This window comes from Engystomops pustulosus, chromosome 4 (genome assembly GCF_040894005.1).
Source record: "Engystomops pustulosus chromosome 4, aEngPut4.maternal, whole genome shotgun sequence".
Lineage (NCBI taxonomy): Eukaryota > Metazoa > Chordata > Amphibia > Anura > Leptodactylidae > Engystomops > Engystomops pustulosus.
The window spans coordinates 116,969,346-116,996,288 of NC_092414.1; the positions used below are offsets into that span (position 1 = coordinate 116,969,346).

The 26,943-nt window shown below is 40.9% G+C and overlaps 1 protein-coding gene across 1 annotated transcript; it reads right to left on the bottom strand.

Moving 5' to 3' along the window:
- Positions 1 to 35: 35 nt before the first annotated feature.
- HBP1 (HMG-box transcription factor 1) lies at positions 36 to 25,099 on the bottom strand. The gene is made up of 11 exons (XM_072147162.1): positions 24,966 to 25,099; positions 17,597 to 17,780; positions 16,603 to 16,837; positions 15,774 to 15,909; positions 13,528 to 13,639; positions 9,112 to 9,224; positions 8,555 to 8,708; positions 7,522 to 7,666; positions 6,559 to 6,876; positions 2,556 to 2,697; positions 36 to 916 (listed from the first exon to the last, which is right to left on the bottom strand). The coding sequence occupies exons 1-11, from the start codon at positions 24,978 to 24,980 to the stop codon at positions 899 to 901; spliced, it is 1,572 nt and encodes a 523-aa protein (XP_072003263.1). The 5' UTR covers positions 24,981 to 25,099; the 3' UTR covers positions 36 to 898.
- Between the last annotated feature and the right edge of the window lie 1,844 nt (positions 25,100 to 26,943).

A 26,943-nucleotide genomic window follows, 5' to 3' on the forward strand; every position in this document is an offset into this window, starting at 1 on the left:
AATTATTTGCAAGAAAATCAAAGACTGTAGCCACGAACATTTCAACAACATTTATTTGAAATATACAAGAATATAGTGTGCAAAAATTACAGGGGCAATATGATGCTTACAAACTGTATTACAGCTGTGATTCAGGAGCCATCATTTCCGCAACACAAAACAATAAATGCATCTGCTTACTCCGACAGACACAAGAAAAAGTAAAGTGCAAGTGTTGCACCAGAGTTAAGTGCAAAGTCAACCCCCCCATCTTATATGACATTTTTTCATAGCAAAATAAAAATCTATCTGTAGATTCTGTAGCGACCTAAACTACTAAATTTTCTGCTTTAACACCTTGGCATTTGGAGAGGGCTGTAGGAAATTGCTGGCCCCTCAGTCTATAAGGAAGCTAATGATCCACTTGCCAAAATATAAATGTAGCTCAGTGGCAATGAATAGTCAGTTAGTGCTCATGCACTTTGCATTAAAATATCACGTCAGAAAAATACACATTCTAACGTAAAGATAATTACATTTGTGCAATACATATTAATAAGCAGTAGGGTCGATAAACAGCAGTTATACGTTCTATAAATTCCCATTTTTTTATTAACCTGGTTCTTTTAAAAATACGCAGATACACACCTCATTGTAGCACCACAGGATATCGATTTTTCAAGCCTATATTACCTGATATATAATTTTCCAAAATAAGGCGATTTGGTTTAAAATATTGATATTTCTGCATACATAATGCTATATTTAAAACAAGAAAACCTTCAGTCATGTCAGATGATTTCTGCAGCATTGCTGTTAGTACAGTCTGGTCGCACATTCACATCATTGTGATATCAGACTTTCTTCTTCCATCCAGCTGAACAGCATGTTCCGACACGGTATCCCACTCCATTCATATTTAATGTTGCTGTGAGCCCTGAAAAATCAGAATTCCAGAATTAATCACCCCTAATTAGGATCTTAAAAAAAACTTTTTTTTCAAGTTTTTATAGCTTTCAGTCTTATATCTCCAGTTCTGTTTCACATAGAAACACAATCCTGGTATTATATTGAAGGGAAGATTCCCTTCTCTTGAAGAGGGCACCAGAGTTGCATTTCTGTATTTGGACTTTCAGTATGCAATCCAGAATTAATGTTTTGGCGAAACTTAATTATAATTTTCTTAAATGAGTGCCAAGTACTTTCTTATTAAATACGATTAGGGTTGGTTCCCGAACTTGAGCACCATCTTGAACCATATACTAAGGAGTAACATTACTACATGTATTTGTAGGTGCAGATTCAGGAGATATGACGGTTTTAAGAGAGCCAGCTGCAGAAGACACTGCAAAAAGTACCTCTTCCTCTAAAGCTGGAAAATGGTGATGAATTGACACTGAACATATTTATAACATATTGTGGTTAAGTTTTATACAAGTCTACCACTTATTAAAACAAATTATTTATAGTGTTAAGGAGGTCGCACTGGTTTCGGACGCCATCTTGACTACTGTCCGCCATCTTAGATACAGCGGCCATGTTCCCTGACCACTGTCAAGTTAATGTCAGGATTCAAACTTCATTTTATGTAACCTGTTTGCTGGCCTGTCAGCTAATACCCTTTGACATTTAATGAGAAGCCAGTCTGTCCTTGATGCTGCATTATATTAGGATTCTGGAGCCACTTATCTCCTCCTGGCAGAGGAAATTAGTATAAACAATATCTGTGTACAAGGTCTCTAAGAACTGAGCACAATTAATTAACTGTTTTCCCAGAATGTGCTGATGACCAATAGTTTTGGAGTATACTATTCACGCCCCTTTGATGACTTCTGTCTGTAATATATTATGCATTTTGATTATTAAACGGGAGAAAATCTTGACTAAGAGACTGACGTGTCTTAGTTTGTGTTAAAGTTCCTGGTACCAGGACAACCATGGGTTAATTAGGACTCACCTTACAAAAGTCAAGAGGGCTGTTGGGGCCCTGCATAAAAAATCCCTATCAGTATTTGGCGACCCTGGGTGGGCTCCAGAATCCTAATATCATGCAGCATCAAGGACAGACTGGCTTCTCATTAAATGTCAAAGGGTATTAGCTGACAGGCAAGCAAACAGGTTACATAAAATGAAGTTTGAATCAAGACATTAACTGGACAGTGGTCAGGGAACATGGCCGCTGTATCTAAGATGGCGGACAGTAGTCAAGATGGCGTCCGAAACCAGTGCAACCTCCTTAACAATAGGAAAAATGACATGAAAGCCTTTTTTTCAACAAATTTAGTTATTTGTCTGCTGATTCTATCAAGTTCAAGTCTCACATGTCATGAAAAAGTTAAAACTGTTATGATATGTAAAGCGGTTCTACATCAATATTTAAATAAGAGCAGAACTGCAAAAATTGACCTGGACATTCAGACGCCATGTCCCGCGGTCACGAATAGATAATTTATATTTGTACACCCCTACCATTTATGTTTTATAATTTGGTCTTCAAATATCTGTGACAATATTCATCTACAAAGCAACGCAAGTAAAAATGCGCTTCATATCCTAGAGGAAGAGCATATACATACTGAATTTGTTCTTTTTCTCTTCCAACAGTCGGGATTTAAACGTTTTTGTTCTTCAGCCAGGGCTTTTGCTTCTATTGTGTATATTCGCCTTTCCTCATTCTTCATCTTTTTCCATCGGTCTCCAAGTATCACACTTATGGCTCTGGAAGAGAAAGAAAGTCAGGACAACGTTCCTTTGCGCCATAGTGTGATGTAAATTTTGTATAGAAAAATAATTGTATACAGTTCTCTTATAGCTTTCTATCCAATCAAATGATTGCTTCTCAATCGGTTCTACCATAATCTCTCCACAGTAATATAAGCTATAATGATGGGTGCAGTGAATAAAAGCCGAAATGTCACAATCCACTGGCAAGACAAGTTTTATGGTATATAGGCATTTGCTTTTCTTCTGTGGTCAATAATGGATGTAAAATGTAAACCTTCCACATGTATATCTGAAGCCTCCAGCACATATGCTGCTGAAATGACGTGCACATTGGAGACTTTCATGGAATTAGTCATTAATTTAGCTCAATCATGTGACCTCTTCAGCAAGTGCAGATACATTTATCTGACATGAACTATTTAACCTAAAGCAATTGACCCTTTCTATACTAACCCAGTTCCCCAGGATGCTGTGACTTGAAGGTCAGCACAGTGAACCAATCTTTGTAACACATTTATTCTACCACACTGCATACGGTTTAGCACCGCTCATATGTCCTCTCCATCATCCGTCTAGCACATGTTAGTTATGAAGTACTATGTATAGCTACCACAAGGAAGTGCAGCAGCTAAACACACTGGGGGACATTTACTATGGCGTTTCTACCAGTTTTGTGGCGCTCACCGCATGTTCTGCTCTCTGACCTATTTATTGGCTGGCGGCACCAGAAAAAAAATTACTTTTTCCACCGGTTCCGACAAGGGGCGTGTCTTTGGAGTGGAAACTCCGACACAATTAATATGTGTCACAGCCATTTTTGGGCCCTGTAAACTGGCAGAAAGTAGACTAAACACTGTTGCCTGTTCTCCGACTGTTGGACACATTTCTGGTGCTCGGGACAGATTTTGGTCCCAGGGACAGAAAATGGTCTCGGCGCCAGAAATGTCTCTGCACAGCTCCACAATATTACATGTGTATCTTCTTTCCCAGAGCAGGTCGGTAACAAAGCCAATGCAGACACCGACACTTTAAGTAAATGTCCCCCAATGCATATGTAAGCCTGTCACTATGTGGTCACAACTATATTTATTGGGCACTCTTGACTTTTGCTCAACATTGGGGGAGATTTAAATAAATGGGGGAGATTTATCAGATCGCTTGCACCATTCTGAAGTACCTTGCATCACTATAGGATGCTTGGGTGAGCACTGTGGTCTCTTCATTGCTGACATCAGTCCCTACAATTCTGGCTTCAGCATTGCAATATTTTCCCATTGAAGATAAGCCAGAACAAAGCCAACGTCCAGAATAGCTACAACTAAGTGACCAGTTGTAAATAATGAAAAGGCTGCAACATTAAAGACCTGTCACCAGAATGTATCACCTAAAATAAGCTGCCAGTCTGTACCTTAATTATAGATGTTTTCTCTGATAAGCAAATTAGCTTTTGTGACTCATGTCTGGTATCTGAGACTCTTATCTCTCAGGCTGGGAGTGAGCCACGCCCCATTATTCTGACTGACAGCTCTGCGTCTCTTCAAATCACTGCTCTGCCTCCTTGTACTTAGAGACGTCTGTCAATATTCAACTACAGACATATAAAGCTCTATTTTCTTATATGAAATATTATGTACATTTTTTTGCACGGTGCCCTGTATTACATTCATGTGACCAGACCACTTTCTCCTAAATGGACCCCCACCAAGTGTGGGCGATTCTGGCAGACACATGGCCACCCCAAATCAGCCACTATATGTTTTGGTTCGAGCTCACCCCCCCCCCCCCCTTCAGGCACTAGCCGGTAGACTTATATATATGGCCGAGTGAGGGATACGTTCACTGCTCTACCATAGAGCACTGGTGGTGCAATGACATCACAACCTGCGCCAGGACACTGACATCCTAAGAGAAGATGATGTTGGCGTGCATCAGGCGAGTATAAACTTTATTATTTTACCGGGGGCTGTGTATTAATCCAAGTATTCCAGAAAGTGGGTAACAGTGTATATATACACATGTTTATGCAGTTATTTCTGGGGGTTGGTGACAGATATACACACACGTAGATGAAGTGTATGTATATATCTTACTGGGGGTGGTGCTGTATAGCCATGTGTTACTGTGTATACTTTATATGAGTTACTGAGGCTGGCACTGTATATGCTTGAGTATAAGCCGACCCAAGTATAAGCAGAGGCCCCTAATTTTACCACAAAAACCTATTGACTCGAGTATAAGCAGAGGGTGGGAAATGCATTGGTCACAGCCTCCCCATTTACATAGCCTGCCAGCCTATATATCCCCCTAGTACATAGCCTGCCAGCCTATATATCCCCCTAGTACATAGCCTGCCAGCCTATATATCCCCCTAGTACATAGCCTGCCAGCCTATATATCCCCCTAGTACATAGCCTGCCAGCCTATATATCCCCCTAGTACATAGCCTGCCAGCCTATATATCCCCCTAGTACATAGCCTGCCAGCCTATATATCCCCCTAGTACATAGCCTGCCAGCCTATATCCCCCAGTATATAATTTTTTACTCGACTTTTAGCTGAGTTTGGGTTTTCAGCACATTTTTTTGTGCTGAAAAACTAGGCTTATACTAGAGTATATATGGTATATTACTAGCAACATTTACTTTATTGAAAAAAGATTGTGGGGAGGGCCCCTACCAGAGGCTCATGTGTTTTAATGTTAATGTCATCAGATACATACATGGGTTACATTTTGCAAATGTAAAGGTTAAAGGATCTTAGAGGACATCACACTGGTCACAAGACATGAAGTGCTGAATAGTAAGGTAGAAGACATGGGGAGGATTAGATGGGAGGGGCAGGCTAAGCATGACATGTTGCCTCTGATGCCAGGGAACATAATATAAAATGGATTTATGTGGATGTAAGGGAAACATTTTTAGCTAGAAGAAGGACATCAGTTACTAGGGCTCATTAGGAAGCTGCTACTATCTCTGTTTGTGAAAATGTGGTGACAGGAAACACCAGCTATTCAGCCATTTTGTAGAGGCTTAAAAGGAACCCAAGTATAGAAGAGTCCCCTTCATCTCTTCTGCTACATAAAAATATAGATAGAAGGCATTTTCACACTGGGGCACCAAGCACAATATGCCACATGCAAAAATTGTTTTATAGGAGAAAACTTTAATTTAGTGGTCCTTCTACATACAGTACATCATTTCTGTATATTGTTTAACAGGGTAAAACAATGGTCCAGCTTCATAGTGACCAAACAGCGCAGCTTTCATTTTACTGTAGATGAAAGTGAGCTCTCAGTTTCTCTAATACGTGATGATTGGGATTTCACATGGAAAATCATTCTAATAGAGTCAGAATAGGAGCTATGTGCCCATAGTTTAAGCATGGGGTGAAATCATCCAACCTTTACCGATGTGCCACTTCTCCCATTCCCCATCCACTTGCTAGAATACATTCTGCTCTGGTGTAAGTAGGCGTTGGGAGGATTCCTGACATATGTCTACAATATATCCCACAGCATGCGCTGTCCATACACTGAGTATTTCTAGGCCCATGTATGGGTTAGGTTTAGTAGAGGCCAGGGACACAAACCCTGCATATACAACTTTTTCATTCTATGTTCCTTGCTGTACAATGATAGTTACTGACCAGACTGAGGTCAAAAGGAAACTATTGACTTCTATGGACATAGTGTACATCAGGAGCCTTCCTTGGGTGCGCGCTGAATGTGAGCATGGCTTACTAAACTTTCTGCATAGGTAAAGGAGGAACCACTGATGCAATTTTTCATTACATTGATCAAATATTTTAGTAGAAAACATGGAGCCATGTCCTGAAGAGGTATAAAGAGAAAATTACCGGTTATCTTTTCCTGGATACATCTGTGTGTATTCAACTCTATATTTTTTGGCAAAAAGCATGAAGGCGTTCATTGGTCTTTTGCACTTGTTAGGAGATGTGGCCATCACAGTTGAGTTTGCAGTCCCTGAGCTGTGACTCCTGCCTGTTTTACATAATGAAGTATAAGAAGTTTGTGGAGCTGCACAGTCCTTGCTGAATTCAGATTTCTCACAATCTGGGCTGCTTGCGCCACCGTTGGATAAAGAAGCCCGACGCTGACGTGCCATACTGCTTAACACATACACAGCAGAGGAATCCAATGGCGTGAAATCATAACTGAAAATAAAACAAAGGTAAAATGTTACAAAAATAAATATATAATTGTTGTCTCTTAAAGGGGTTTTCCCATGAAAGAAAGTTCTTTAAGTGTAATCCCCTAGCAATGTTAATACAATAAAGATCATTTTTAACCCTTTACTTTACAACTTTCCTCAGTTTTATTGCGGTTGTAGCTCCTATCACTCAGTGATGGTTCGTGTTTATATACACTTTCATCTGGCTTCTGAACATTGTATTATAACACACACTGTCAGCTCTGCTATATACCTTCCTTTCCGGATAAAAAGCACTGCTGCCTGCTGGCAGGAAGTGCCTATGTCTGAGCCGATCTTGTAATGCAGGGGGAGGGGCTTAGGCAGAGCGCACTGCAAAAGAAGCTATTCATGAGAAGAATCCAACCATAGTCAGAAGATTTACGGTAGTATCCGTGGCCAACCAAAATTGTGTAGAGCAGGACTGAGAGAGACAGGTTGGAATTATATCTGTGAATATGCTGTATTTTTGTTAATAACAGTGAATTAGAGAATGTGTTATTCTGTTATCCTACGTATATTTAAGATCTTTGTGGGAATACCACTTAAAGTATTATTGAACAGAATCATTTAAATTAAATTAACAAAACACATAATTTATGACAACTACCTTTTAAATGTATCAAAAACACCAGAATCATCAAAATTTATGGCATCAGGATGTCCTGGAGGTAGACATATATCACCAATGTGCATCTCATAGCAGGGAATGCCATGCTGAACCACTGTTAGACTTGGGTAAAATGATGACCAGCCTGAAAATAACACAACTTACATTAAATCTCTGGAAAGAAATGTGAACAGTAAAATCATGACTGGGTCACTTACCCCAAAATCTTATTGGGTCCCACTACCCCACTGTTAATGTATGATTTCTTTACTCAGTACTCTGACTGAAGTGGAATCAGACCATTTTGGGTCACACAGACGCTGTCTCGGCTAAAATCGTTCTGCTTTTCATCCTGCTGGGCTCTACATGAACCCAAAGAGCGGCCTAATAAAATTCTCCCCGAGTGCATTATAATAAATAGCTAATATAATATAGAAATAAATCCATAATGAATAAACAGAATTAAGTACTCCGTCACTAATAATTCCAATAAATTAGACACCAATGAGTCGAAAAGTAAGAGTACTCTTTATGGAGACTTGGCCAATGAAGGCTGTATTACAGGCGTATGGAGACTTATAGCCATTGATGCTCCGCTAGGGCATACTGGGAAATATACCCTCCTGGAAAACGTATTTGTAAATTTCCCATGAATTAATGGAAAAAGTGAGTAAAGACGACCCTTAGTTACAAACGGACCTCTGGATTTTGATAATTTACTGTACTTTTGTCCCAGGTTACAATGATCAGACGTAAGAGTTATGAAAGGTGTCTGCAATTAAGATTTATTGTTAATCCTGGTTCTTATGACAACCCAAAACTTTGTAACGCCAAAAATTGTTTTGGTCTCTGTGATAATTGGATTTTAAATTATAAAATATACAGTTCCAACTTACATACAAACTCAACTTAAGAACAAACCTACAGAACCCATCTTATACGTAACCCGGGGACTGCCTGTAATGTTTTGAGTGTTGGAAAACCAGCAGATTTAGAGAATAAATGTTCTGTGTGTGAAGCATCAGTGTCTTACCTTTATTTTTTACATAGAAGGGGTGATCCAGTTTGCACTCTACTGTAAGTAAGCCTTCCTGTGTACCAGGGTCAAAAGTCAGTTGCAGAACAGATTCACCACAAGAAACACTTTCTTCATGAGAAATCAATTTCAAGCCATCTGATCCATAACCCTAAAAGTTGTACAAAATAACACATGAAACAAGCAAGTGATGTAGTACCAGGCACTGTCATAACAGAAAACCTCAGGAAAACCCTAATCATCTCTGTTCTGCACATACAACCTGAATATAACTATATATAGTTCACATCACAGGTTTTCCTTGTGCTCTTCTGGTATCAATAATCACTAATGCCTGGTACAAAGTGAGGATATTATCTCTTATGCACAAGCAGTTTAGGAACATGAAATCCAAAATGAAAATAATGACTACAGTTTTTATAAAAAAAAAAAAACAAACAACTTTCTGATAAAGACTGACTAGGTATAAAATAGGACAGTCATATAAAATGACTGGATTTTTACATTCAGTAGACACTGGGCAGTATGAACAAATACAACAGCTCAATATGTACCTTCTGGGAGCCAAAGCTGGCATCATGTTCAGGTCTACAGCGCACCCCTTTGGAAAAGTCTTCCACGTCCTGCCACACTTTCTTGCGCCCTTTATGAAAACACAGACGTGTCCCTGAACAGGATTCAAGAGGGAGGAAGAAATTGTCAGGAGGGAGGAATTAAACTGCAGGCTAAATATAGAGATAGGGAGACATGGAGATATTCTGGTTATGCCATTTCCATTCATCATGACCCCTTGCTGGTAATGGAAGTAAAATGGAGGCAGAGATGGTGCAATCAAGCGGTGCATGTACTTGATAGTGATTACTTGATTGTCTAGTGCATCTCCACACATAATTACACTTGGTAAATCTGCCATTATAGTCTGATTAGTCTAATTGGCATCTGATGGTAGGAGCACAGTTTTACAATTACTACACTGACAGCAGATCACGCTACCTACAGACCACCACAGAAACAGCACATGAATGGCGACATCTGACTGATCTCTAATGGTTTATACTGTTTTGTGTCCAATACTTTTTTTGTATATAATATTCTACCTCATAAGCTGTGATCAGTCACATTCAGATACCTTAATTTTCATAGTAAATTTGCATATTATATTCATAGCTGCATTAAAAGGACACATATTGTAAAATTCTTACATCTTTCCCTCTGAAGCACATTTCTTGCATTTTACGTCAACAACTATTGTTTTAAAACTTCTTAGTGAGAAAAAAAAAAAAAAAAAACACCCAAAAACAAAACATGCATCAACAAACTCCATATCAATTGAACCTATTTAACAGGAGAGTTACGTGTGTGCTTCTCTGTAGATGCAGAAGTCTTCTACACAGAATAGTGAGGTACAAGATCTCCCCTGTTCCCAATCAGTCCCTCCTTCCCAGACTGATTCTACAGAACTTCCTCAGTCTCTCTTTGCACCACATCAGCGTTACACTCCTCTGCCCCTTCTCCCATCTTCTGCTCTCCCTGCACAGAATGGGGCTGTCAACCCTCAGTGCTCACACAGTACACACTATACATTTGTAACTACTGTATTATACTACTTAATACATGGTTCCTGTGCCTCTATGTCAGTGATGGCGAACCTTTTAGAGACAGAGTGCCCAAACTGCAACCCAAAACCTAATTACTTATCGCAAAGTGCCAGTACAGCAATTCAACCTGAAAACTGACGGGTTTAGTTTAGAATCAATAAAATGATACATTCCCAATCAGAGGTAGCTTCCCTCCCATTGCGTTTTATTTGCATTTCAAAACTCCTATACTTGTTTCATACGTGTGACTCCCTTACATTGAGGAAGAGGCAGCAGTCCTATTAATGCAAAGACTGCTACATGCACATGTTCATGTGCACGTAGCCTTAGAGTGCGGTAACAAGTACTGCTAGCACTGCATATACAAACGCAGCAGGCTTTCGTCTGATCTAGAAGCATTTCCATAGAAACGCATACGCATGCCCTTGTGCTGCGTTTGTAAACGCAGCTCTGGTGGTATTTGTGACCGCACACTTACTAAAGACTGTTGTAGTTCCCTGAATCACAGTGCTGTGTAAAATTTTACAGTGTTACTTAAGACTGCTGCCTCTTCCTACCATAAATGTCAGACTGTTTATGTTCCTAGATAGGACTGGAGTTTTTTCCTACACATAAGGAGATAGTCCTGTGTAATCAAGTATGAATCAAGTAGGGTAGCGTTTTACACAGGACTGTCTGAGCTCAGATTACAGCAGTCCTATATACACTGAATGACTAAGATCCGGGCAGATTGTAGGGTCGAGTGACACATATGGCCAAACAGGACATAGGAGATAGAGATCGTTCTGACAGCACGTGGAAAGGAACCATAAAGCAGACGCTGTGTGAGTATCCAGCGTCAGTGATTCCTCCCACACAACCTCTGACCTGTGACGGGCTCCGTGCTGCTGCCTGCATAGGGACAGAAAGAACTGCTGGCTTAGTGACCAGTATTCAGTCGGCACTGACATATTGCCTGTCCGCACCTGGCAGTGGTTGGGAGGATGTGGCGCGTGCCAGCAGTGAGGGCCATGCATGCCCTTTCTGGCACGGGTGCCATAGGTTCGCCACCGCTGCTCTATGTGATGAAATCACCAATCACTTAATGAGAGAACTCAAGGCATCATGGGAACTGTGGACAGACTAAATTTGATTCCACTGCAGGGAAGATACAGGAAGAGGTTTGTCTCCACCCACTTCACTGCTGCTCAGAAAGATTATTGAAAAGCAGAACTGAAAATGCTACAACTTTAAAGGGGTAATCAGATATGACAATTTGGTAAAAATCATCATGAACTTTTCTATGGGCGGACGTCAGGATGGTTACAATAAGATTGTATTATAACACGGCCCTTGCATTCTAGGTTCGATTCATATGGTCATATAGACTAGTCTTCGTAAAAAGGACTAATTATCTAGACCACCACCTGTCTGCAGTGGAGGATAGATAGGAATGGGGTACTTTTGTACTGTAATGTACAATTCTGTATATGGTTTTGCTACTTGTGTTCTTGTTTTATGCGTGTACAAGAAAAATATGGTGATAAACCATTAAATTAAAAAAAAAAAAAAAAAAACACACAATAGGTGTTGCGCTTTAACATCAATGGCCTCACTTGTAACCATTAACTTCTACAGAAGAAGAATCAAATAGCAGTCAACTAATAATGAAGTCCCAAGACCAAACAATTAATACCATAGACTCCAAACTAGAGTTACAAGTGTCTGGTTTGGTGCCTGTATAGTCTTTATTTACTGCTAGTGATTAGCAGGTTGTGCACCCGATAAAGAACTGCAATGAAACCTATACATTTGAATGAAAGGCGACGGCTGTCAGAATGTGGCAAAACTCATTGTAATACAAAAAAATAAATAAAATGGCAGCACTGCCAAACAGGTGAATTTATTTCAGTACTATGTTTCAGCTTCCAAGGCTTAATAAAGGCTTCAGTGACCATTTTGGATTGCTAACATTGTTTAGATACATGTTTTTTATTTATTTGGGAGGGGGTGGGTAAGGTTCCTCTGTTCAAAGGAGAGAGTATACAGAATGCAGGATAAAAGGTCCTACGTTCCCAAGAATACACAGGCCCCAGATCCTGCATATTATGCTTGTAATGTGATGGTATTACATCAGCATATTACATTAAACTAATAAAGCAGTTGTGATACTTTTATACCAGCCCCCCCCCCCATTCATTCCTATGCATCATGGGTCCTTTTTCAATTTATCTCTTTGTCATTGAACATTGGAACATTTCACCCATGACACATTTATTTGGTCCAGCTCTAGGGTCATTACCAAGAAAACCTGCCTGGCACCTCAGGGGCAGATTGCAGTCTCCATTGTTCAGCAGGGATCGTCACAAGAGCCTTTGTCAGCATGCCAAAAACCATGTAAAGCATTCCCCCATAGAAAAAGATTTCATCCATGAGATGTCAGTAAGTACATTACAGTACAAATTTTTACTGGTTTACCACATCCTAGTTAGTGTAGAGAGGTTGCAACCAGGCAGGCAATTTGTTTTCTAACAGTTTTGGTTTCATAGATTTCTTGTTATTAAAAGGAAATCTAACTTCAAAATCAACCATAATAAACCAAGGACTCTTAGTCATAGATCCATACACCGATTGTGGTTATTGCTTAATCTTTAAAAAGTTATTCTAATGTTACTGAAGGGCTCTTGGGTGGGGGGTGTAACCAGACACCCTCTTGTTTCACCTGCTATTACACGGTCTACCCCTCTGCTCCCCCAGCACTTCCTCCTTTTCTCTGCATGATGTAATCTAAATGCAGCAGAGGAAGTTACAGCACACAATTTGGGGGAAGGGGAGTGCTCTTTAACAGTGTAACAGCCTGTGAATATGCACAATGGAGGGAATTGATTAATTCATGCTTGATTTACATGGTAGATTTCCTTTAAGGGGCAGAATACTTTTTCCCCATGTTTACTTACAGGAAAAAAAAAATTTGATCATTTTGTTACGGTATGTCTTCAGAAATTGTATTCCAATAAATATAACCTGAAGCAATTATTAGTCTAAGTTCTCATCTAGAATAAGAAGATGATATACATGTCCAACTAATGTGACATCGCTGGCATCCTATATGGGAACTACAGTCACAATTCATGCCACTTCAACAGGCAATAATAATAATGAGCTGTGACATGAGGATCATCCTCAAAACTTGTGGGAATTTCTTCTAAACACTCCAGGTATATGCACGTATTGGTTATTAGTTGAAAACATTTGTATTACTGTTCAATTCATCTAAATCGTGCTTGAAAAAAAATCTGTGTGATTGTCAAAAAAATTGAATACCATGATGTTAAATGAAACAAATTTTCAGAATTTTTTTCTTTATTTTTCTTCTCGTATGTCATAACTTACCTTTTAGAAAACAGTGCCAAATGGTATGTGGCCAGGAATGACACCATCCTAAATCATCATCATCAGAAAATGATGACATACAGAAAATGCCAGATTCCGACTCACTGTTTGCCTGAAATAATGTGTACAATAAACATAATAAAAATTAATAACTGCATACTGTACAAACACTAAGTCCAATAAGAGTAATAGCTTAAACCAGGTAACAGCGACATCTAATATGAATTTTATATTGTAATAAAACCAGTGGGACAAATCACAAACAAGTGGGTCTTGTCAACCAACCATGTTAAAACTTGTACAACTTTGCTCAGTGAAAATTGTGCAAGTTTGATCAAATTGTGTTCAGGTTCAGTGTATCCTTGGTAACCATTGGGCGTGACTGGACAAAAAATAAACTGTGCGCCAAAAAATTCAAATGTTGTGGTGCGGCAAACTAGACCAACTAATAGGAGGTGCAAAATACAACTCACCAACCCTACACTGCACCAGATTAATCATCCAGCATCATATTCATGTGTCTATAGAGCAGTGCAGAGTACAACTAGACAGTTCTTTGCTGCATCAGGTTTTCTGGTGTAGACAGATTTATACATGTCCTCTAATGATTAACCCCTTAACGCTTAGGCCCTTTTTTGTTTTTGCATTTTTATTTTTTTTTACTCCCAACCTTCAAAATTCTACAACTTTTTTATTTTCCATGTAAAGAGCTGTGTGAGGGCTTTTTTTCCGCGTAACAAAATTGCACTTAATAGTGACGGTATTTAATATTCCATGCTATGTACTGGGAAAAAAGCAGGAAAAAAATTCCAAATGAGAATGAGAGTTTAAATCAACTTTAAATAATGCTAATGAGCCTTAGGGGGCTACTCTAGCCCCTCTGTGATCTGGGTTTAGAGACTGCACCCTGTTCCCTCAGCATTTAGATAAGTGGGGAGGGTGCAAAAGTGTAACAGTCTGTAAAGCCAGAGGGGCTAGAGTAGCCACCAAGGCACATATATTTTAACAGCAAGGAGGCCATGGATAACAAATATAAGAAGATTACCCCAGTCACAGCCTGGAAATACAAGTGTCCCGAGTTCATTTATCATGCTTCATTTTGATGGTTTTGATAACTGTTCCCTTTGACAGGTTCCCATAGTCTCTCAATACTATTTCCCAATCTTTTATCGTTAACATTACTAGGCCCACTCACTTTTAAAAGTTGATCAAGTCATTATTTGAACACTGCTCTTGCAACTCTAAGATTTTCTTGCAGCACAGGGTCAGATCATGTTTGCATGAGGGACGGGTGAGGAGGGAGCAGAAAGTAGAGTTGTGTGCAGATAAAGGTGATGACGACTCCATGACTCTATCCACTTTTAAGAGAGAGTGGAACCAATAAAGTTAATTATAAAGGTAGAATGGTAAATATCGAGATATATGTGTAATATGTGGATTGCACCACTGGGACAGCTATTTAGAAGGGGATAGTCGGATTTTGGCGCATCGGTCCAGGCTTTCATGTGTCAGAAATGGGGGAGGGGGGGCGGACGATCAGACTGATTCGGACTAAGCGCGGGATTTAATATCCAAATTTGTTGCAACCAATGCACTAACATACACCGGGAAGAAGATGGTGAACTCCGGCGGACCTGAGCGGGGAAGTGACAGATGCAGAAAATCGGGCGCACAATTTTTGTGAATCGCCCCGGGGTGCATGATCGCCGGACGCTCCATATTTCGGAAACTCCGTCGGCTGGGTAAGTAAATGTGCCCCACAGAGTTAGGGTCTGTTCACATGTCAGAAGCAAACTGTTATTGCTTTTTCAGTTGTACGGTTTTGAAGTAAAAAAGAGCCGATAAGTCCTCTTCATACACCCCTTACCACACCATGACAAAACGATGTTGTGGTGCGTTAAGGGATTAAAAAGGCATTGAGAACAGATACTCAAGAACACATCTGTTGGAAACATGTAGCCTGCCCTATAGATTCCTATGCAAAAATTGGCAAAATAAAGTATGTGGATTTTAAAGAGATATGGTGTGCTGGACTGCATAATCCTTCACTAAAGTCATTGATATACAGTGAAGTACGGCTGACTTAAAAGGGGACGCTTAAAGATTAAGAGATTGATAATATCATATCGTAACATAAAATAATTTTACAAAAATGTTACCAGTGTATGAAAATCACAGGTGTGAAGTTTTTATTAGCCCAAAATTCCTCAAGAGGCAAGACAGTTGAACAATGAACATAAACTCACACGCTCATGTCTCACTGATCTCTCTTCTTTCCAATGATTTTTGGATACATCCGAATCATTTTCTGTGGGAGCAGGTGGAGGGCGGGCATAGGAATGTAAACTTTTGCTGGTAGCTATTATGTGAACAGGTGATGATCTAAAATTAAAAACAGCAAAAACAAAAAATTACATAAGGAAAACGTAAAAAAAAATTTTTTAAACCAAACCCCAAGTTCTCTACTATGGCAAAAAGTACTGTGTTTTTCAGACTATAAGAGCTTATTCACATTCGCATGTGCGTCCCCACAGACGGAAATAGCGGCACGGCAGGCACCGAGTGGCACCGATCCGGGCCGCACACCACAAAAAGATAGAGTATGCTCTATCTTTCGGCGTGTGTGCGGTTGTGAGCCGCTGTTTTCTATGGAAGGAGGAGGGGTCAACTCCTCCTCACCTCCAGCACATACCGCGTGTGAATGTACCCTGAGACAGGAGGATTCTTCACTGCCAAACCATCCTGACAAAGCCCTTCACCCGATCTCTGAGAAAGAAGAGCCTCTACACTGCTCTTTTCCTGCCCTTCCCAACATTACATCAACCTTTATTGATCAGCCCTTCCTTCCTGCTACAGAGGCTAAAGCACCCGATGACATCATTGGGTCATGTGGTTATACAGGGCAAGATGCTGCGGCTTGTGCTTTGGAGCAATGTAGCAGAGTTGTGCGTGTGACCACCAAAGAATTTTTTAATTGGCGTAGTATATACTTTTCCTTTTTTTGGTGGCCTAGTCTTGAATGCATCTTATAGTAAGGTATGGCTAATTGTCTGAAGAATACAGTAAAGGTCTTACCTATTATAAAATGAACATTGCATTAAAGGGCTTTGTGGACTTGTGGCAATGTTGGCTAGCTCAGTTAGCCAGTTCACCCCACTTCCACAGGAAAAGGCACTTTCTGACATATTTGAGGTATTTTGACTCCATGAAGGCACTGTATATTCCTGATGTGATATATTTGCATCAAGGTGGAAAACTTCTGGTGATGAAGTGGAGTCAGTCTGAACAGCCTGCAGTTCTGGGAGGTCATCTATAAAGAAGGCATTGAAGAACAGCTTGAAACACAATTTTGCATCTTACATATCAAGTGTAATAGCAGAATAAAGCTCCTTTAAATACATTCATATTAACCTCTCTTCAATTGTTTATTTAGGCACTCTGTCTGCTCAAATATCTCCCTAGCAATAATAAAGTAACAACATTTATACAAAAAAAACTAAGTTGATGTTCATAATCATCAATGGGGAGTAGATAGTACATACATTAGCTACAAACACCATAAACAACAAGACCAGTATGGTCATTTATTCATAAAATGCCAGAAGCAAGCACTCAACTAGGAATGTGTATGTTATACAAGCAAGTGGAAGTGCTCTAGATGGGTGTCACCAGAGCCCCTCCGGTCTCTCCCCCTCCCTGCTGTAAGAGACCTGAGGGCCCTCGCTGTTGAAGGTCCATACATTAGCTAAATACTAACATTAGCTACATACCATCTACTGTGGCGACACTCACCAGAGCCATTCTACTTAAAGATTTAAGTAAATTTTTAACCAAACTACAGAAGCAGTGTAAAAAGCAGCATAAAAGTATAGCTTTATTCCCCCTGCTGGGAGCTAGCCATGCATAAATGGTGAATTCAACTATAAACCAGTGGTAGATTTCCTTTAACATAATAAAAGATCCATATATTTTTTATATAAATATACATTATATGGATACTACAATGAGATGGGTCATTTAGCTAACAAGTACCCAGCTCAAACCAATGCATAAATAACAAAACTCATACCAAGTTCCATGTGATCATCAGAGGACTCGTATCCTGGAGAAGATGGGAGACGTTCATCACACTCCAGCACTTCCAGAGACTCATTCATTGCTGTAGGCCTTTTGTCCATTACCAACTGGACTTTCTGTATTGTATTGGGCATGTCCTTTGTCTTAACTTCCCACACCATATTATAGCACTTAAACTAAAAAGACCACAGAAATTGAGGAATTAAGGGTCTGGTACATTACACAATTTGTACATCAGCAGCAATAACAATGTTTATAGAATACTGTACTGTGTTTTTGGAAAGTAACTGCATATATTTTACCCCACTGCATATAATCTATGCCATAGATAGTTTCAAAGACGACGGTGACAAAACAGACAAAAATAGGGGCGGAGAGGAAGAATCAAAGATGGCCCAGTAACAGGCAAGAAAGTCCAGGAACGACAGAATAGTCTGATCAAAAAGGATACTTGTAACACTAGTCAAAAATCAGAGAACCAGAATAGAGAATCCGGGGTTGCCATTTGTTATTGAAGTCTTCTAATATATCAGTTCTAGCTTCTATTCGTTCATACAACATAACGTTAAATTGGTAAAGAACTGATTCATAATAAAGCAAGTCCTTACACCAACGAGTGGCAATGTGAATTCTAGTGGCCATTACCAGAAACTGAATAAAACACTGGGTTTTGCTCACCACCAGAAGCAAAATGATCAGACCAATATTCATATGGTCAGAATAGACTGTTATTCACTTTATGGTTAAAAGGTTAATTACTGCAAAGCCCAATACCACCTGCATATACGTTTCCGATCGTGAACAATGTTTAATGCAAGAAACTGGTCACTGGTTCTGGCCACTGATCTCATGCGTTTCCACAGAAAGGCAAATACAAATGGGCATAGGCCTGTCCCTATACAGTGCGTTTCCAAAAGCTGTGCTAGCGGTACGTGTGATCACACCTTCAATTAGCACCAAAAAAAGCATTACAATTTTTACTTAGAAGAAAGCTGCACTCCACTGGTCATCTTTAGGTTATTTGATCTGACCACAGTGGCACAGGGTGTGGGCGTTTTCTGTGGTGACAGAACTATGCCCATACAAACCATCACACCAGTGGAGAACCAAACATTGACAAGAAGCATAAATAAAATGATGCTGGTCCAAGTAGCCTTGATAACATCTAGTACTCATTCATCTCTACTGAGCCAGGCAATAAGAAAGGTTGATATGTGTGTGCACAGCCATACAAGACATTCCATAATGTGTTTGACATTGTGTGGAGTATCCAGCCATCTCAGGACAAGCCTGAAGTGGTTATCAGCCCCAATACATCATGACAACAATAGCTTCCGTCTAAGTCAAGCACCAAGACGAGCATATGGCTGAGCACAATGGACCGTTGTCATGTTTACCCCATGGCGTACTACAAGCTATTGCTTTTCTCCATAACAACGTGGACACCTATTTTTAGATGAAGTATTTGTACATTGTGATGCCACCAACTCCAGGACACTTCTACTGGGAATCGGATTACAGTAAATCCACAACTATCCAGAGCTTGTGGATACAGGAGGATAACAGCTCCAGTACAGTCATCAGAGCTGTCACGTGTCAACACAAATCAGGAGAGATTTCTCCACACAAGTAAACAAGGAAAGCTCCGAACACATGACAGCAAGCAGAGATCTTAGCAGGAAAAAATTACTGACAGAAAGCAGCATGTATAGTTTACATAAGAGACAACAAGCTTGTGGTCTCTTATCATGCTAGGAGTACCAAAGCTCTTCCAAATTCTATTATATAAAAGGGGCAGGTTATTTTCTGTTTAACACAAATAAAGGATTGAACATTTTAACGTAGAAGCCATTCCATGAGTTCTGGATCGTTCTCTTTGTTTCTCTAGTCTGTCATCCCTCTCCTCTCTGGATGGATCAAGTGCACCTGGAGGCAATTGCCATTATCTCTGTGTCCCACATTCGGATAAAATCCACAGCGGCAGTAAAGTGGAGGAGAGGCTTTTGTGATTCATAAGGGGACATTTGCAGCATCCCATAACAATCACACCATGTATTACTATTTAGTGCTGCTGTAGAATGTCAGTTGCTACAATGAGAAATAATAAATATCCACGTTTACCCAGCACATGTGAAATGTTCTGTTGATCAGAAGAATATTTTCTTATATTCTGAAGGATAGCACCTTCATCAAGTGACCGGCTCTCTCTACATCAGTAAGAGAAAATCTGACTGCTTTCTGTGACATTTCTTTGCTGTAGTTTTGCTTGATAAACCCCTTGTTGCAGTATCTACTGTTACAGCCAATACAAGAATATGTGAATAATCCTCCACCTACAGGTGCCACAAGCTACATATAGAGGAGTTTAAAACCACACTAAACCAATGCAGAATAGGTCTTAAAATTTCAAAGCTTATAGCTACCTCTAGTGGTTCACATTTAGTACTGCATGTTTAGGTTATAACCACCTCAAAGGATAGATGGGAGATATAGAAAGAAGAAAAAAAAAAAAAATAACACCAGTGAAAGAATACAAATGTAGAGGTGTTGCCACAGACTTATGTGGATTGGCCTTCTCCAATAATAATCTTTATAAAGCGCCATAATATTCCGTAGCAAACAGTCATATAGAACAATAGGTGAGGGCCTTCTATACCCTCAGTACAAGTGGAGTAGAAAATCACCCCTATTGGTAAATGAACTGGAATGAATCGGTGCTCTTCAGTTCTAGAATATCTAGAAACAAGTTGAAGATAGGGGCGTCTGAAGTGACAATCCCACTGCAGCCTTTAAACTAGACATGTCTCAGGAAAAATATGACACTTGCCTGCAAAATATCTCCAAATTCGTGAAAATGAGCAAAGAAAAGTTTAAAATGAAAGTGGGAATTCTACTTCTACATAGATTTAGACAAACCTGATGAAAGGCTCCATTTAAAGAGGTTTTCCCACAAAGCAAGTTAGGCCCTATCCACAGCCTAACTTGCTGATCGGTAGGGTCTTGGTGATGGGACTCCCATAGATCACAAGAACAGGGGTCCGATGTACCCCTGTAGTACCACCAAGATGGCCGGAGGATCTAGTTGCACGTGTGCGGGTTACTCTGTTCATCTCTATGGAGCCGACAGAGAGCCGTGCACTGCTGCCCGCCTGACCATGCGCAACTGACTGCTCCAGTCATCACAGTGATGCTACAGAGGTATATTCAACCCCATTGCATCCCCATTCTATTGATACGTGGGGGTCCCATCACTGAGCCCCCACAGATTAGCAATTCAGGCCCTATCCCTTTAAAGCTAACTGCACACGATCCAGACTGTCATGCTGAAACCCACACAACCCGACTTTCCATGTGTACTTCAACCAAATGCCTTATTTCTAGTGTGGCCCAAAGACTTTTACATTAAAATACACACCTAAGAAAAAAATAATAGTCTCCACTGTAGAAAAAGAATACACTCATTTTATTTTTTTTCACAGAAAAAAAATGCATTTTCCACATTGCTTTAGAAAAAATGTCTTTGACCTGAAGGCTACTGTATTATACAATGGAATTTCTGAAAGAAAATACTCATTTGTGCAGTTGGCCTAAGAACTGCTAGATCATATCCATCATACGCCGGTGCAGTGGCATCATCCAGGAAAACAACTAAAACATAAAATTGTATTGTGGAGAATTTAGCACAGAAGTCACGTTCTCCTCACCACAGCATAGCCCCCTCTGCTGTGATCATGCACCAGACATCTGGAGGGCTGGTTAGTTATGTCTCAGGATGCAGGGCACCAATAACACTGAAGACATTTCTAAGGTGGGGAGACATTGACTTTAGTGCTAAACTCTCAGCAACTAGATTTATGATTGACACAACAATTCTGGGAGGAGTTAAAGGACATCTACCACAAGGATGAAAGTCCTTGTGCCTGAGGGGCTACAGGCTTTATTAACACCTATGGAGCCCGTCAGGCTCATTTGCATACAGTCCTTCATCCTGCTGGTAGATGCCCTCTGAAGGACACCTGTCATCAGGTCTCTGCCACTAGTCCTGTCACCTCTACCTGTTGGAGCAGCTCACAAGGATCCCATCCCAGCCTTTATCTAGTCACTTCATGCATTAATCATTTTAAAATCATCTTTTCTTTATTATGTAAATGAGGCTGGTCACATGGTAAAGGCAGTGATGTCACCCCTGTTACCCCTCTCCCTGCTCATGTCTGTGTGTAATGTATAGTAAAGCATTGCTAGTGTCTGTGCTTTACCTGCTCTCCCTCCTAATACACATGTAAGGGGCATAGACATCAGCTACACAAGTACCTGACATGTTCTGCTATAACACGACTGCCTGGAGCTGTAGTATCTCACAGGCTGCGGGGGCCGCCAGCACCAGGAAGCACATGGAGGAGCCATTAGACCATTATGCCTCACACCATTATACAGACTGTAAGTCATGCACTGGGGGTGTGGCTGTGCCTCCCATTCATGAATAAGCTGGACAGCTTGAATATGCTAATGACTCATTGGACATCTCACAGGTCATTTCCATACAGCTTTAGGACCTCATTGCTTAAGTTTACAGGCATGTAGAGGGACAATGAAGGGATAGGGGCAACGCTTTCTAATGCCAGTTTATGAAAATATATTTAGTTTAGGGGGTTAATTTGCCTGACAGGTTCTCTTTAAGCTACCTGACATCAGACCAACAGTCATTTATTAGGTCAATTGATGCAGACAGGTTGCCCCAAAAGGAATGGTGATAACTCACATGTGTGATCCAAGTTTGTATTTAGTTACTCCAGTCTGGTGTCACACAGCCAAAAGCTGCTTGTGACCACATGGAAGACGCAAATATGAGACAAATAAATTAACTTTTCCATGGAGTGATTAATTAAGGGGCTTGCTTCTTTAGCCACTTCACGACTGCCATACAGCTATTTACACATACCACATGCAGACAACACATGTATGAACGTCATCACAATAGCCAAATTAGAACGTTATAAACTCAGAAGCCTGGCAAAAGCAACAGAGAACCGGAGATATCCACTGTTAAAGTTGCAGTAAAAGTTATGATTTTCATATGAAGCTTTGAATTCTTGTCTGTAACTTTAACACAGGCCAACTCCAGTTCTAGATCACCTACAAACACAATATGATTCTCTTTAAAGGGAACCTATCACCAGGGACCTCATTTTTACTAAAGACAGGTTGCAGATGCCCATTATATGTGCAGTGAAAATCTGCCTTTTCTATGCATTTGTATTACAATATAATTGTGTGCTATAACTTACTCTTGCTCCATGACAAAATCCTGGGGTAGTCACAGGGGCTGGACTTTGGTTTAGATGCATTTCAAAAAACAACATGTGCCTTGTCTGTGTTACTCCCTCAGAGCTTGGCCCCCACCTTTGTGCTCCTGTCTAGCTCCTCCTCCTGCTCCTTCTCAGAGGTCACAGCCTGGTCAGTCTGACATCAGTGGGGGAGGGACAAGCTGTACAGGAGCACAAACATGGAGACAGCCTGCAGCTCAGACAAGTCACATGTTTTTTGAAATGTATCCAAACCAAAGTCCAGCCCCTGTGACTACCCCAGGATTTTGTCAGCATGCAAGAGTAAGTTATAACACACAATTATATTGTAATACAAATGCTTAGAAAAGGCAGAGAGGCAGATGTGCACTGCAGGTGTCATGGGCTTTTACAATCTGTGTTTAGTGAAAAATGAGGTCCCTGGTGACAGGTTCCCTTTAAAGGAATCCTACCATGACGGGTTCGGTGGCAGGTTCTTGTAATCTAGTGTAGCCCTATGCTTTATTTAGCCAAAAATGTAGTGACCCAGAATGTAATAAATCTTTTATTTGATGTATATGCAAATTTTATTAAGAGGCTACTGGGGTGTGGAGTAACCACGCCATGGTGCGGGAGCCAAGGCCGCTCCACATCCCAATAGCACACTGCTTAGATAGTGAAATCACTACCAGTACATGTACTCTCTATAGTACATGTTGCACAATTAGAGTTGAGAAACTTGAGCCAAAGTGTAAAATCTTGGTTATAAGTACACAGATTCACAAGAGCTTATTCAGTGACTGGGCGCTGGTGCTGTGTGATGATGCTGGATTAGTGTGTAGTGCGGATTGTAAGGCTGCTTCCACATACTTTTCTTTCATTGCGAGCGATTTACAGAACAAAATCCATATTACAGATAAGCCAGGGCCACAACATTCATTGGATGTGGTAATGCATATGCTTGGTGTGATTTACAATTTGCCTCATGACATGTCTGGACATGTAGGGGGATGCTCAAAATCCTGAAGAGGCCGCAGTGACAGGATAGTAGGAGGCCACTCAGATGTCAGCGCTTAGAGGGTCTGCTTTATTCTCAGGATTACCCTGTGTGTGGTAGTCATACATCTCCCCAGCAATGTCTGCACTGCTATAACCCAGCTTTTACCACTACTGTGGTGCAGTTGTGTCATCTAATAACAGGTCTATGGCCAGCGCTGTGAGTCACCCTACACCAGGCAGGGAGAGACAAATGAAGAGCAGGAAACAAGAATCTCAACAGAGAAGGAAGGGGGCAGGGGCGGGTCACGTGACCGTCCTGTTTATAATCTAGCCGCACATGCGCACAGGCTCCCCCCATTCATTCTGCGCACTCTGCGCCACCCAAACAGCATAGAATGTATGAATCAGCGCAAGTCTCGGTCACCAGCTACGTCAGCGTCATACACGACAGAGGGACTTTATATATCCAAAAGCGGCATTAATTATATATATTAAGTATAGAAAAATCCCCACAAATAGAACTTGTACGGAGCTTAGTACAATAATACAGAGGGAGCAGGGATGACAGCGCCCCCTGTGGCCAAAGTGTTGCACCCCTTTATTCACCTCCAAGACGATAAAAAGATTAAAAATAAAATGTGATGAGGATCCCACGACATAACGGTGATACCAGCGACATCCTGCGATATCTGTGTGTGTGTACAGTGTGAGGTGAGGCAGAGCGGGGGCAGGCGGGTCACAGCTCCGGTTATGAATGAGCCGCTCGGTCATAACAGCTGTGAGGGGAAGACACTGGCCCGACATGACGCGGCTCGCACCGCCGGCCATAGCGCTGAGACAGGGAGCAGGTTCTGTCACCGCCCGGAAATGAATGAACTTTCCCAAACTGAGGCAACAACACCGACAAAAACAATGAACGTCACAGCCTCCGTCTCCCTGCGCTCAGCGCCTGCCATCCAGCCTGTCAGCCCGCACTACCCCCAGCGCCAGCCTGCACCCCGGCAGCGCAGTCCCCCAGCCCCGGCTCCGCGTCATGTCACTCACAGCGCTTGTCACAAGAAACTTTCTATATCTACTTACCAAACCCGTCGCCATTACCTAATCGCTACCCCCATAAAAATGCCTTGGGGGCAGGAGTTACACATCAATTCGGACTCCCATTGGCCGCACTGGAAATCTGTCATGCAAAATGCACTTCTTATTGGTGAAAAGTTATGCCTGTCAGCTATTGGCTATCTCCGTGCGAGAGGAGACGTTCATCCATTGGTCGAGGTGCGTGACAATCAATTAGAGTCTTGAAATCGTATTGGTTAGCTCAGGAATGTTTTGTCAATGTTGATCTGAGTTTCTGGACGCCGCGGTTTATGGGTAGTGTAGTTTATCTGTCGTCTCACATATGTATGTTAATGATGATAGTAGACTACATGTCCCATAATGCCGAGCGGGCTGAGTTACTGATTGTAAACAAGAGTCACTGGGACACGTGTATCAGCTGCTGCTTGTTATGATTCTAACAATGAGCTGAGAGAGGGCGCTGGTTGTACATTTCTTCATAGTTTCCACTGTCAGAGAGCGAGGAAATAACAGCTGTTGTGCTCTGCTGCAGCCATAGTGAAGACGTCCAGTACCGTAGTTGCGGCTATACATAGTCACTAGCATACAACATGAGTAAACATCAGGCTACAATCAGACAAAAGTCTCCATTCATTACATAATTGTATACTGTTACTTCATAGATCTTTAACATTTTCATAGATCTGACACGAAAATAAATCTTTTTTTTTCCATATTTTCATTTTTTCCAGAGCCATATGGGGCAAATTGTACTTCCTTGTGGCACCATTTAATATTCTGCCATGAGTAGTAGATAACTGGAAGAAAATTCTAAATGCGATGGAACTGACAAAATACAAAGTTGAATCAATGTGCTGTCCAATTGGCACATCCATTTATTTTATGGGTCAGTCTGATCGGGGAAACACATATGCATTTTGGCCAAACCCCCTCACACTTGTGTTTTGGAAGCTGTCATGGAAGGACTTATATTAAGTGTGTAGAATTCTTGAAATATAAGACAATTGGCATCTTTTGCCATGTATATTCTCTTTTGTATGTTCTCTCCGTGTTTGCATGGGTTTCTGCTGGGTCCTCCGGTTTCCTCCCACATTCCAAAACATACTGGTAGGTTGATTAGATTGTGAGCCCCATTGGGTCAGGGACCGAATTGGAAGCTCTGTAAAGCGATGCTCAATCTGTGTACGCTATATATATATAAATAATAATAATTATTATTATTATTGAAGTGTCCAGGCAGCTTTTTATGACATCCTGGAGTTTTTACAGCCTGATAAACTCTGATCTGAAGACTGGTCTGTGCAGACCCTATATAACATTTGGTCTCCTGTTCTCCACACTTACCCCCAACCCTGCCTGGACTCTCTCCCTCATTAACACTTTGTCCAATCCTGAATGAGGCAAAAAAAAAAATAAAAGAAGTTGATCGGCACTCACAAAATCCATTTAAATCGTTGTGCAGCTTTATTCATCCGAAAATAAGTACTGTGGTCCCCATATTTCACACAATACTGAAAAAACAAATTCCCTCCTCTGATGCGTCCATATAGAAGTTTGTATCGTATCTGAACAGTAATCCTTTCAATTTAGCTTTTACTTATCAGTGGCATCCCACTCATGTTACATTTTTGGATTTAGATCTTAGTTCAGATGCAGCGTCTCAGTGTATCCATAACTCCACGTACCGTAAAGATACTGCCAGGAAGACTAATTTACATGGCTCTTCTTGTCATCCTGTTCATACCATTAAAGGTATCCCCGTGGGAGAAATGTTTAGAGCTAGACGTAATTGCTCTACAGAGTCTTCTTTCAAACACAAAGGGGCTCATTTACTAAGGGTCCGTCGCATTTTCGTCAGGTTTCCCAACGATTTCTATTTTGCGTCGAATTGACCTGGGATTTTGGTGCGCGCGTGCGGATTTTGGCGCACCGGCTTGCACGCAACAGAAATCGGGGGGGGGCGTCGGACAACCCGACGGATTCG